We start from the raw sequence: 12,356 nt of genomic DNA on the forward strand, positions 1-12,356 counted from the left end.
ATTGACGGCAAAATGATTTTAAGTCTTATTCGGTCATCGATGTTTATTGCACGTGGTCATAGTTATCACTGATTAATTTTTAATTTATTTTTATGAAAATATAAAATAAAAATAGCAAAAATGAGCGGAGACTTATTGGCAAACTTAAAATTATCTTCCCAAAAGTGCTTTTGTAATCATCTCTATATTAAATTAATGCAAGTTCATATTGAATGCCATTAATTGATTTGGTCTCACCACGAGAAAAGGCAAAAAACGCAAAAAATCTTTATTGTAGCTCTTGCATATATCCGCTTCCACCAAAGCTCATGATTAAAAGAGAGTGGAATTATTTAACCTCCAACATCATTAAAATGAACTGCTTTTATATTATTTTATAATTATGTGAGATCTTATTCACAAAAAATTGTTCATCACTGAATATTATTAATGATGATTGCTCTCTGCATGCCGCATGGCTTTGACGCCAACAATTAGAATTTAGTTCTCTGAGCAACCGCAGTGCGCTATAGTTGCAGTTGCTCATCTGTGGGACGAAAACGGCGCGAACGAGATTCATCATGGCGAATGCCGGTTGAAAAAAGAAAGTCAGTGATTTTAGCAGGATTTTGACATCACCAATTTGTCGCTCAGTTTAGGCCAAACTTCGCTCGAGTGATTTATTTGAGAGTTTCAATCGGTCGCAAGCTGATTTTTTTGTCCAAGATGAGCTTCACGCTTAAAAGGAAGCGGCGGAGCAAAACCACGCCCGACAAAGGTGTTGTTTACAATTTTGTACTACAGAATTATGAACTTTTTTGGCACAAAATTACCGTATGTATATACCGTATATACATAAACAATCGAATTACTTAGAGATTTAGTGATACTATCGTGACCAGGGTTCGCAAAAACCCGCATTTTTCCGGAAAAACCCACTGCATTGCAAAAAACTGTTTTTTTGCGGGTTTTTCTGCAATTTTGCGCATTTTTCCGAAACACATGCATTCTTATGGAAAATAAAAAATTTTCATGATGGATGACCAAAAATAGGGATTTTTCAAAATCACCAAAATCAGTATTAGAGCCACTGGTTCCTCCAATAGACTAAAAATTTTAACTCTCTGCATCGTTTTCTGAAATTTCAGACTCTTTTCAAGCGAAAATTGACTATTTTCGGTTTAAATTCGGAAAAGTGCGGAAAAACCCAAGACTGGTGGGTTTTTCCAGCCGGTTTTTTGCGCAAAAAACCAGTGGTGCATTTTTGCGCATTGCAAAATTGGCGAACCCTGATCGTGACAAGAATTACATACATACATATCTATATTTGTTTTAATACACGTCATGTTAATTTTCATCGTGTTGCCTATAGAAAGCATAGAAAGCATTAAGAAGGGCTCTCATACATAATATTATTTATGGTAAAATCCCTAATGTCATACAAAATAAATAATAACGTTTCAATGTTATTGCTTTGGAAATTATAGATTTTACGGGTTTTACTGGCAAGAAGCTAGTGAACTATTCTAAAGATTATAGTATAATTACGTCCTGGTCCCGGTAATATTGCACAACTTTCAATATCACCCAATCGCGAACTTCCTTGTTGCAACAATTACATAATTCAACAATGGAAATTTGGGTGTTGGTTGTAAGTTGTGCAATTTCACCGGGACCAGGGGTGTATGTGTGTAGTTGATCCGTTTCTACTCATATTATTATCATTTTATAACTAATTAAGTGACCGCCGCAGATGAAAACAAACCTTTCCATTCTCGACTACTTCTTACTGTTTCCAGGCCTAAAAAATCTGAAACAGTTCAATTATGTACTTAAAAAACGTTATTATGGGGTTTTTCTCTGCTCATAATAATTTTTACAGTAGGTATATTTTCAAATTGAAGGCAAAAAATGTGATCACTATTATCTTAATTATATTTTGAATCATCATAATCATACCCAATCAGTCGATGTAAACATTATTAAAACGATCATGGACGCTTCTGTTGATTTCAGAATCCAATTCGAACATGGACAAAGATGAAAATGACAACGCGGACATCGAAGACGGCAAAGAAACGAGCGAAGACACTGTGCAAGGACTGTTTGTATGTTTTCATCGCGCTTAACGCTTAACATTCCTATCTTAATTTAATCCCTTTTGTTTTTCTTGCAGCGAAAGCGAAAACGGCGCAACAGCAATGTTGTGAGCGAAACTTCAAGTGTTACCTTCCACGCCAAAGAACCTGAACCTGAGAACAAGAAGTCGAAGCGTCTGTCCCTGGCTTCCCTCTTTACCACACCCATCAAGCCAGTCCTGAAGATCGGAGCGTCGCTACAGGTAATTGAGACAAATATTTTTCATGCTATTAGTGTGATTGTCACACCGCAATTAAACTCTTTCATAAATAAATTTGTGGCCCAGTGTATTTGGAAAGGGATAACTGATGTGTCAAACCCAATAGAGAAATTTAAAATGCACAATTGGTGCTGACAAGTTGAAACTATTTTCGGTTGATCGGACTAACTGAGTTAAAAAATTATTTATTAACTGTACTCACCACTTGCACAGAAGCAGCCTTTTATCATTAATAACTTAACTAGCTATGATTAACTTTTCATGAATATAGCATGGGAGCTCGGAAATTATGCTAGATTGAAAATATTTATTGATCATTTTCTTGCATGTAAGAGTGAATCATACCCAGCGTTACCTTGTGAGAAGCTAAAATGTTGACTAAATTTGGCCAAATGATTACTAATTTTAAGTTGTTTTGCCGCTTTTTATAAAATTTGAGATATTTAAAAATTACATTACCATGTTTTTGTTAAACGTTGCCATATGCTGCTTGCGTTTACATTAATAAAATATCATTCATTACAGGGGTCATCTGGCAAGTCAGATTTGGATGAGCCGGTCATCCCGCAGCGAAAGAGCCTTCTGCGCCGCTCGTGCAGCATCTTGCGCACGTCGATGGGGCCGCCGCCGCTGCCGTCGGCGCCGATCAAGGCGACGACGCCTCAGAGGCAGCGGCTGACGCGTAGTTGGAGCCAGTCGGTGGCCTGTCTAAGCAGCTCGCTGACCACCACCGAGGTCAAGCGGCAGGAGGCCATCTACGAGCTCTACATGGGCGAGCACGGAATGGTGCAGGATCTGGAGCTCATCAAGACCACATACCGCAGCTCGTTGCTCCAGCTCAACATCCTCACCGAGGACGAGATAGAGTGCATATTCGGCGACCTTGATGCCCTCTTACAGCTGCACTCGAGTCTCAGGGACAAGCTCCAGGCCGTCCGCGAAACCAGCGGCGTTATTAAGACTGTTGGACATGTCCTCTTGCAGTGGGTGCGTAGCATTAAAATTGTCTGGCCTCAAGTTTAAAATGAAATAAATTTTTCCGTGAAATTTCAGCTAAGTTAAATCAATTTTGAGTTATTCTGGAGGGTACCACCCTATCAGTTTTAAGCTGCAAATCTGAAAATCAATTTGTGGAACCTTCTAACGATTTTTTTTTTAATTAAGTGCAATAAGTTGATCTAAGAAATATCTAATGTATTTTATTTAATAATACTGAAAATTAAACTTTTCAGGTGCCTGGTTTGGAATGCTATATGAGCTACTGCTCTAGACACATCAGGGCCAAAGCTGTGTTGGACGAGCAAAAGGACAAAAACAAACGCTTCCAAGACTTCCTCCGTAGATGCCTTGAGTCGCCCTTTAGCAGAAAGCTCGATCTTTGGAACTTCTTAGGTAACTAATAAATAATATGTTCTCAGGGTTCACTAATTTTTTTCAATGAGCAAAAATGAAGCATACATTTTTTATCATAACTTATTACTGTAAAGGTAATTTTGCATCACATAAGACAAGTGTATTAAAATTGAATATAATATGTGTAGGCTAAGGTGTCAGATGATTGAAATACGACAGTAACTATGAATTAACTCAACTACTTAACTTTATTTTACAATAATACTGGGGTCTTAAAAATCTGGCGCTGGAACTTTGTGTCACAATTCGGAGTTTATTTGAAAAATAGTATTGCTGTACTACTTTTAATCTGGATAGAATTGGGTTAATCTTTATTGTTATAATTTATGGTACAACATCAATTAGTTGGAAAATATTTTTTTCTCTAACCTAAACCAAACTCTTCTAGATATACCTCGCAACCGAGTCGTCAAGTACCCGATTTTGATCGGTGAGATACTGAGGCACACTCCGGCGACGCACCCAGACAGCCAGATCCTACCACAGGTACTGCCGATGCTGAACTCGTTGCTGAAAAAGGCGAACAAAACGATGGGCGAGGCTGAATGCAAGCACACGTTATCTCGTCTCGTCTGGAGCCCCGAGCTGAAAAACCCTGAAGTCTCGATTGAGGCGTTGCAGACGGCCACCGCAGTCTTGTGTGAGGGTGACTTGAGAGACCACCGCAGCTCCAAGATGCACTGTCTGCTCTTTGACGTCGGCTTCTTGGTCACAAGGGCCAACAAGCAGTCAGATAAGCTGACTGTCCTCTGGCCGCTCATTCCAGCCACTGAGCTGGAAACGGACGAGATGGAACCGCTTAGGAGCAGTAGAAACAGTAAGTCATCCACATTTAATATTATCTCATTGTCAGTCGTGAATTTTACTTTCTTCAAGGCTAAAATGATTTAATTAGGTTTTTAAGTCAATGCTATGCCTAACATATTTATTTAAATCACAATCTGTTAAAATTTGTTTTCAAAATTGACTGCAAAATCCATATTTCCCAACAGTTGACTGTTATTACTGGCTAAGAGCGAACAAATAAAAAAATTAAGTGTAAACGTTAGCCATTTAATCCTTGATAAAATAGATAAAACTTTCCAAAAACCAGAGCTTAATTGAATTGAAGTGTGGTAAAAATACAATAATTTAAATAAATAATGAAAACTTGGCAGGGAGCAAAAAATGTGAGTTTGATGGAAAGCAGAAACCGGAAGATCAAAATTTATATTCTAAAATTTCAATTTAAATCAATCTCATGTAAATCTCACTCCCCCACCTTACAACAAATTTTGTACAGGCCAATGTCAAGTAGTGGTACAAACTAGAATCTTAGCAGCAAATAATATACAATTAAAAATACGAAGTAGGATTTTTTCCAATTGCAAAGTACCAATTACCTATAACAATACTTCTTGTTTATTCTCATCTAGTCTTAATACAAATATGGTACATAATATATAGTACAAGTTAAAGTCAGAAATATATCGATATGCAAGATGGAAAACTCTGGTATTCAATGGTCTTTACCAATGCCTGGTTATAAATTTTCAATTTTCCAAACACTGCTCTTTTAAGTCTTTATTAGTGATTCCCTCTAGATTGGGTAATGTGTTAAAAAATCGGCTCTTTTCAATAAATATCAGACATGATATTGATTTAAACGAGTTAAATCCAGAATTTAATGGGTATTCCAAATATTTATATAAATGAAGGATATCTTATGTTTAAGGGGCATCAAAATTTGTATTATAATAGTGTATTACAACGAAGATTTCCAATCTCAACATGCAGTTAAATTGATGAAATATGTATCGCTATGAAATTAAAAAGTATTTATAATTTTTTTTTTAAATTTAAAGCAATTTTCTCAGGAAATTTGGAACGCAAGTAGATAATTTGAATTTTCTTAAAAATTAATAGTTCATGAGTTATTTAATATTTAATTCCAAACGGAAATTGATCCACGTTGAAACCCCAAAACTCTTATGTTGCAGCAAATCGATGCTTCAAAGTGAGCTCTGCCGATTCTTCCGCAAACGTGAGCCACGTGTTCTCCGCATTGGACGAACACTCGAAAAAGCGGTGGATGGATAACATCAAGCAGGTGATGCAGTCGACCCTGCTGAGCCAAAACACGGCCACGCAGCGGCCGCTGGCCGCACCCCTGGCAGAGCCAGCCAAGAGGCGTAGCATCCAAACGCACCGCCGCAGCATCAGCGACCAAGCCCTGATGCCTTCTTCGCCGCTCAAGTAAAACAACGAAATGGAGCACGGGGTCGTTCAGTTTCGAGGCGTCAGATTTCGCAAAGAAACATGGGATGGGCCTAATTGCAGTGCGCATTGTATGTTAATAATTGTCGTTGCTCTCGGTAAAAGACAATACTGCGATTCTAATTGTATTCAGTGAGGTTGTTTTTCTCTGCAGTGGAGACAAACGTTCAAAAGTGAACTTGATCAGACAGCAACTTTTTTTATTAAGCAAAATTCCCTATTTGCTATAGATTTGACAGTTACTCATCACTATGAGAATAAATTGCATAATATCTTTGTGAATTGAACAATCAAACGCGACATGAAGAAGGATTGGTCTGAGATTCTATTAGCAGTGAAATTAAATTTCATCTTTGTTTGGTTGTATGAATTGATGACCATCAGCAAATTAAAACTAATCAAATAGAATGGGGAAGCTGTAATTTGTTTAGATTTTTTTATTAAAGTCAAGCAACTCCATCGTCTGGTTTACCTGATGCATAAAACAGAATACGCCATATCCCAGTATATTATTTTCAATAATTTATTGTATTACATATCAATTCATTGCGGGATAATTTTGTGCTTCAAAATTGAATACCATTCATAGTCCAACTTAGTCACGCAAAGTCAAGATTTTGAAGCTTTGTCTGCGCGATTGGCACTGACCTTGGCCATCACAGGCTAGAAATTTTATGTATGCTCCTGAGAGGAGGACCATTATTTGGTTTGCAAATCAAACTCTTCTTGCCTCTTGGTTGAATTTTTCATTTGAGTGAAACATTTTAATTTTCTTGTCACGTTGTTTCTAGTGCGTTCATAGAAGCACCATCAAACTCCCTCAAGTCTTTCTGTTTAGTAGTTGTGCATTGTTTGTCTTATTGAATTTAATTTGTACATATAAAATACATATTATTATTATTCGTCTCTTGGAAATCACTGTCTTAAACTTGATTCTTCATCTTTCGGCAATGGTGTAGATTTACTCTTGTTCATTTTCTAGTAGGCATTCTGTGTACTTTTGCGTTTCTAGTTTTGTTATAATTTGGCCAGCTGTTGAAATGTCTTTGGACATTTTGATTTGGAAGGTTGTATTTAAGTATCTGTGTATTATAATAATGCTAAAAATGCTCAGTGCCAAGATTATCAAATAGCAATTACATATTTTTCTCTGCAATAGATTATTATATATATGAATCAGTCGTACAACAACAAATAAAACTCCTTTTTCTTAACTCCCTCTTTTCCTTTTAATTTTTCACCCAGTCACAACAGTCAATTAATCTGTAATGAGGAAAATGGATGCGAATATTTGCAAAGAGTCAAGTCTAATCGGCGTCTGCGGGGCTCTGGGGGCAGCGCACACAACAAAACCTTCGAGCACAATCATTGGCAGGAGCCCAGCCTCGTCCGTTTGGAAAGCCTTTTTGTTTGTTTGGTCGCGCGCGGAAAATTGTGCCACTTTTAATGTCGCATTTATGTATGCACGTTTTGGGCCTTGAATGGAGGTGACAGCGAACCTTTGAAGCCGCACGTCACTTTATTTATTCCTGATGAACGAGGAAATATTGTGTTCACCTTTCTACGGTGTTATGCAATTCGCGATATTTTTATCCGCCTCACGCTGTGTGGAAAAGAGTACTCACTCCACACAAGGGTTTCAAAGATAGATAAAAAATTTCTTTATTCGTTCAGTAAAGCTCCATCGCATAATGTGAATTGTTTCTTCCTCACGGAATAAAATATAGGCTTTCAAATTAAGATATATGTTTTTAGCTCTCGGGTTGTTTTAAAAATTAATTTATGAGACTAAAATCTGTATAAAACGGTAGAGCGTCCATCACTTCGAATTTATATGAAATTTAGACCATCGCTTTTTTGGTTAGCATAATATGGCAGAAATTAAAATTAATTTGAATTATTGACCAGTTAGCGGTTCATCAGATGACATTTTCTTTATCTGCTTCTACAAATAATTAAAACATATTCAGCCATCGGATATTGTGCATACCCCCGACCAATAATTAATATTCAAAGTTTACAGTTGGGCACGTTAAAATTCTGCTAAGGTAATTAATTTCGTAATCAATTGTGTAAGCATCACAATACATTGAAGCAGAATGCCAATGGCTTGGCTCGTTCTCTTTCCTGCCGCTGTTCACATAACTTCGTAAAAAAAGTGTTGTTTATTTTTATACTCGCCGCCTCTACCAAGAACCGAGAATGAATTAAGCGGTGGTTGAGGCCGTAAATTTATCAGATAACTCAACAAGACCTGTTGAAAGCTTGTTGCCTCGGCTCTATGGTTTAGGAATGCAGATTTGAGTGCTAAATCTCTCAATGGAAGATGAATTGTGCATGATGCACTATCGCCGTTGTGTGAAATAATTGAAGAATGTTGTTCGTGCCACAAGTTCACATGAAGTATTAACTGAAATTCAATTGTGTATTTATTCCTTTCGTTTTGATCTAGACACTGTGACGTCTCTAATGCTATAAGGAGAAGCATGATTTTTTTAACTGACAATGGAAAAAATATTATTGAATATTTTATCGTGTTTAAAAATATAGGATTGGATGACCGGAGGAGAAATTTTAATTTAATTGATTTATTTAATGTGTTTGTTTGAACATTCTTTACTAAAAAAGTGCCATGAATGGTAAATTAAAAATCAGTGTAGTCCACATCTATTGTTTGGTCCTGTAATTTCAATCAGTTTAATTAAAAGATATAACGTCTGCAGGTGATCATCTATGATCCTGAAGGAATGCTTCACAGCAACACACTCTCTGTGTTGATGGAATTTTTTATGGAATCGGAAAGACCTTTATAATATGTTTGATATATATTCTGTATCCTGCAAGCAGGAGAAAAATAAACTAAAACAACCTGTTATCTGCACCTGCTTGATGTCCTTACTTATTTTTTCTGCAGGAAAAAGAATTTCATTTCGAGGCTCAATTAATTTGAAATCATTGCAAAAAATATAATTGTTCCCAAAGACATGCCACGTTGAGTTTTAATATCCTTGAGCAGAACTTTGCGACACATTTTTTGGTATAAATCGTACAAATATCCAGACTGCTATATATACAGAATGGTTCTGAGGCGTTTTAACTGTAATTCGTTTGATAAGATAATATTTTGCAAACTTATAAGAGAATCAGATAGAATAGTCCAATCTCATCGTTTCCGGATATTTTTGCACCAGAATAAACCAGCCTGGAGCTGGGATACATTTTCGGCGAAGCGGATATCTGCTATCCAAGCACACATTGGTGACCTCAAGTTCAACCGATTTTACTATCGACCTTTACCTTGCTCGGCCGCGTGCGCGAGTTAAAATTCAGCAGATCGATCGCCGTTGTATCGGAATGTCCATGTTGGCAAATAATGTGTGTATATAAATCCGTTCAATAAAATATCGCCCTCACCTTTCCTCATCTCGGAACTTGGCACTCATTTGCACCTCGCGCCGGGGAATGAATTGTATTGGACGCACGGTGACTTGGACAGGCACGTTTTCGAACGCGCGAGCTTTTCCCTTCAGCCTCGATCCTTGAACCAATTTAGCGAAAATTCAACTTCCCTCTCGTTCAAGTAGTGCTTTAAATGCATAAATATACTGAATCACTTTTTACCTCTTCTTCTTATTCTTTACTGTTTTAAGTTATAGCTTGCACATGAATTTCTTTCAAATAGACCTATAATAGGATTTTTTTGACGAAAAATTAAATATAGCAGCTTGCGTAAAACAAAGTAAGTAACTTATCTCCAATGAGGAAGTAATCCGTCATTTCTCTGCGTAAAATATGATCTTACTTTTTATGACCTTCAGCATTTCTTATTTACATTTTATAATCCAGGCCATTCAGAGAACTGCTTGTTAATGAAACGTTGACATAAATTTGATGAAGTTTTGAAAAAAGAATAAGTTAACAATCAAATAATAGATTACAAAACTGATTTACATTATGAAGAGAGTTATTTAATATCTAAGGATTAAATATTTTTTATAAATTGCATCAACGATATTAAAGTAATAATGAGGGTATTTAATTTAACCACGTTCAAAATTATTCAGCTAAATAAATTTGTCTTAGAATGAAGATTGATTTTTTACATAAATTTCTTGACCAGTATATAGGAGTAAGTAAGATTACAGATAACAAAAGCTATTTTTATTTAGCGGCTTTGTCATGTTATCATAAATATTTTCCAGAATATATTTGTTTTTAATTGAATATTGTCCAAAGAGCTCCACATTTTGCTAGTTTTTTTGTAATAGTTGTACGCTATTAAAAAATAAATTATCTAAATTAATAAATTTCGCTTTACAAAAATTCTGCCTAATTAACTTTCTAAAAACAAATTCATATTTTATAAGTAGCGATAAGAGAGCAAGCTATTGTCACTTGCTGAGTTGTGAAAAAACAGATATTAGTTTGACTTTAGCAAGTATGATGATACCTAGTTGTACTCAAATGTTTACTAAAGAAATGCATCACACAATTTTTTAATACAATTTTAAAATAAATCAAAAGTTTGAGTTTAAACGAGAACTCTGGTGCACTAATCAAACAATAAAATTAAACATGTCTTTATCCGCAATTTCTGAGTTGACCGACTGATTTGACGACTTCCCCCTCGTTTTCCTTACAATTTTTATTTGTTTAATTTGTTGATTTTTTTCTGGGATAAAAGGGATGGATGCCCTGCTGATTCATAAATACATTTTTTTAAAAATAAAATGCACCAATGAAGCACTTTTTGATTATTTGACACGCGTTTTTATACCTAGTTTCTGCATGTAACATTATTAATTGGTCAATCGCCCTTGCGAGATGGGTGAGCCCCTGATAGCGAACAACTCGCGAAAACTCCGCGTTCCAATAACATCGCGAACGAATAACATGGGCCTCATAGGAGGAAGCCCAGTCCCGAAAAGGAGAAGGTCGTGCCATTGCCTCTGCACCGGGGTCTTTTTTATGACAGAAAATAGAGAAAATATTGTTTCATGTTTGGAATGAAAATGATTAAATTCTTGAATTCTAATCTGCTTGAAGCAAAATAACCATTGCAAAATTTTCATGTACTTTGTTGTATTATTTTAAATCTGGGTGTTCATTCCACGCAACCAAAAAAAAGAGCTGCAATTTTAAGAAACGCGGTCCCTTAACGGGAAAATGTTTTAACTCCAATTATTTGTATGATGTCCGGCAAGTTGACAGTTACATAATACTGATTGTGAGGACAATAGCCGAAGCTTCCAGACTCATAACTCGCTCATCAAGGTGAAGTTTTCGGAAATGCTGCTGGCGCGCTTGGATTCTCCGCCCAGCCGGCTTTGACCTCGAGGTCATCGCGAGCGAGCATCCCCCGAGCGCGAGCCCTGTGACTCATTGCCACAGCTGAAAGCGATTCCGGCCGGCGGCAGGTACTCGGCGTGCACATATTGTGTACTCGGCAGGTCCGCAGCCCGCAATCAGACGACAGGCGAGCAAGCTAAAGAGAGAGAGAGAGAGAAAAAGAAAGAAAGAGGGGAGTCGGGGCCTGGCCGCGGATTCAAGCTCTCCTGACAGTCGGTCGAGTGAGTGTGGTGGTGCAGGTCGCCGCATTTGCCTCCACTTGCAGAAGATCCACCTGAGTGGCCGCCGGCCGACAAGTGTGACCCTCCGTCGGCCAACATGACTGTGTCCTACTCGTGCGAAGTGGCCAATGGCTCTCGTTTTGGATGCTTCTGGCGGATTCTTCTCAAGTGAGTACCAACTACCTAGGACGCTCGCGTCTTTTTTTGCTCCAAAAACATAAAAGCAAAATTTACTAACAAACTTTATGTTTATGACTTGATGCTACTTTGATTTTTATTGGAGGCATATGAAAAAATAGATTATTTTATTTGCAATCGATTGAAAGTAAAAATAGATAGTCTACAGAAGTCAAATTAAATATATTCCTGAATAAACTAAATTAATTTAACTCAGTTGGAGGTTTTGACAACAGCAACGCTTTTTCTGAAAATTTATGGGACGTAGTAATTTTAAATTTACGATGCAATAAAGAGGATTGCTGTAAATTGAGAACTTAAATTAACTGCATCACGAAGGAACTAACATTCATAAAAACATGACTAGCTTATTTTCGAGTGCCGATGAATCAAGATGGCATCTAATTAACCTGAGATTGTTAAATTACAGCCGTGCTTTACAGGTTTATTCCTCTAATGGTTGAATTGAAAATCGGAAACTTCTTGAAAATTTCAAACTGAAATAATTTTGCAATTATAATAGTAGCCATTTCATGTCTTAAAACAGCACAATTTTTTTATGTCGAGAAAAACAAAAGCTCCTTAATTATTGAAGGTCATTT

At 36.7% G+C, this 12,356-nt stretch overlaps 2 protein-coding genes across 4 annotated transcripts in view; both read left to right on the forward strand.

Moving 5' to 3' along the window:
• Positions 1–7,221, forward strand: part of LOC135944909 (rho guanine nucleotide exchange factor 3-like) — a 47,833-nt gene extending 40,612 nt beyond the window's left edge. For 2 of the 3 annotated variants that reach the window (XM_065492138.1, XM_065492141.1), the window contains exons 2-7: positions 1,996–2,087; positions 2,156–2,320; positions 2,864–3,325; positions 3,571–3,730; positions 4,140–4,568; positions 5,731–7,221. In XM_065492138.1, the coding sequence (XP_065348210.1) occupies positions 1,996–2,087; positions 2,156–2,320; positions 2,864–3,325; positions 3,571–3,730; positions 4,140–4,568; positions 5,731–5,990 (1,568 nt within the window). In that variant the 3' untranslated portion in view covers positions 5,991–7,221. Of the gene's footprint in view, positions 1–598; positions 758–1,995; positions 2,088–2,155; positions 2,321–2,863; positions 3,326–3,570; positions 3,731–4,139; positions 4,569–5,730 lie in introns of those variants that run through there. The other variant, XM_065492139.1, reaches the window with a different exon arrangement.
• A 4,329-nt stretch (positions 7,222–11,550) lies between these two features.
• Best2 (bestrophin 2) overlaps positions 11,551–12,356 on the forward strand; it is a 36,955-nt gene continuing 36,149 nt past the window's right edge. Inside the window, exon 1 of the mRNA XM_065493787.1 lies at positions 11,551–11,745. Within this exon, the coding sequence (XP_065349859.1) occupies positions 11,675–11,745 (71 nt within the window). The 5' untranslated portion in view covers positions 11,551–11,674. The remainder of the gene's footprint in view (positions 11,746–12,356) is intronic.

Source organism: Cloeon dipterum, chromosome X (assembly GCF_949628265.1).
Source record: "Cloeon dipterum chromosome X, ieCloDipt1.1, whole genome shotgun sequence".
NCBI lineage: Eukaryota > Metazoa > Arthropoda > Insecta > Ephemeroptera > Baetidae > Cloeon > Cloeon dipterum.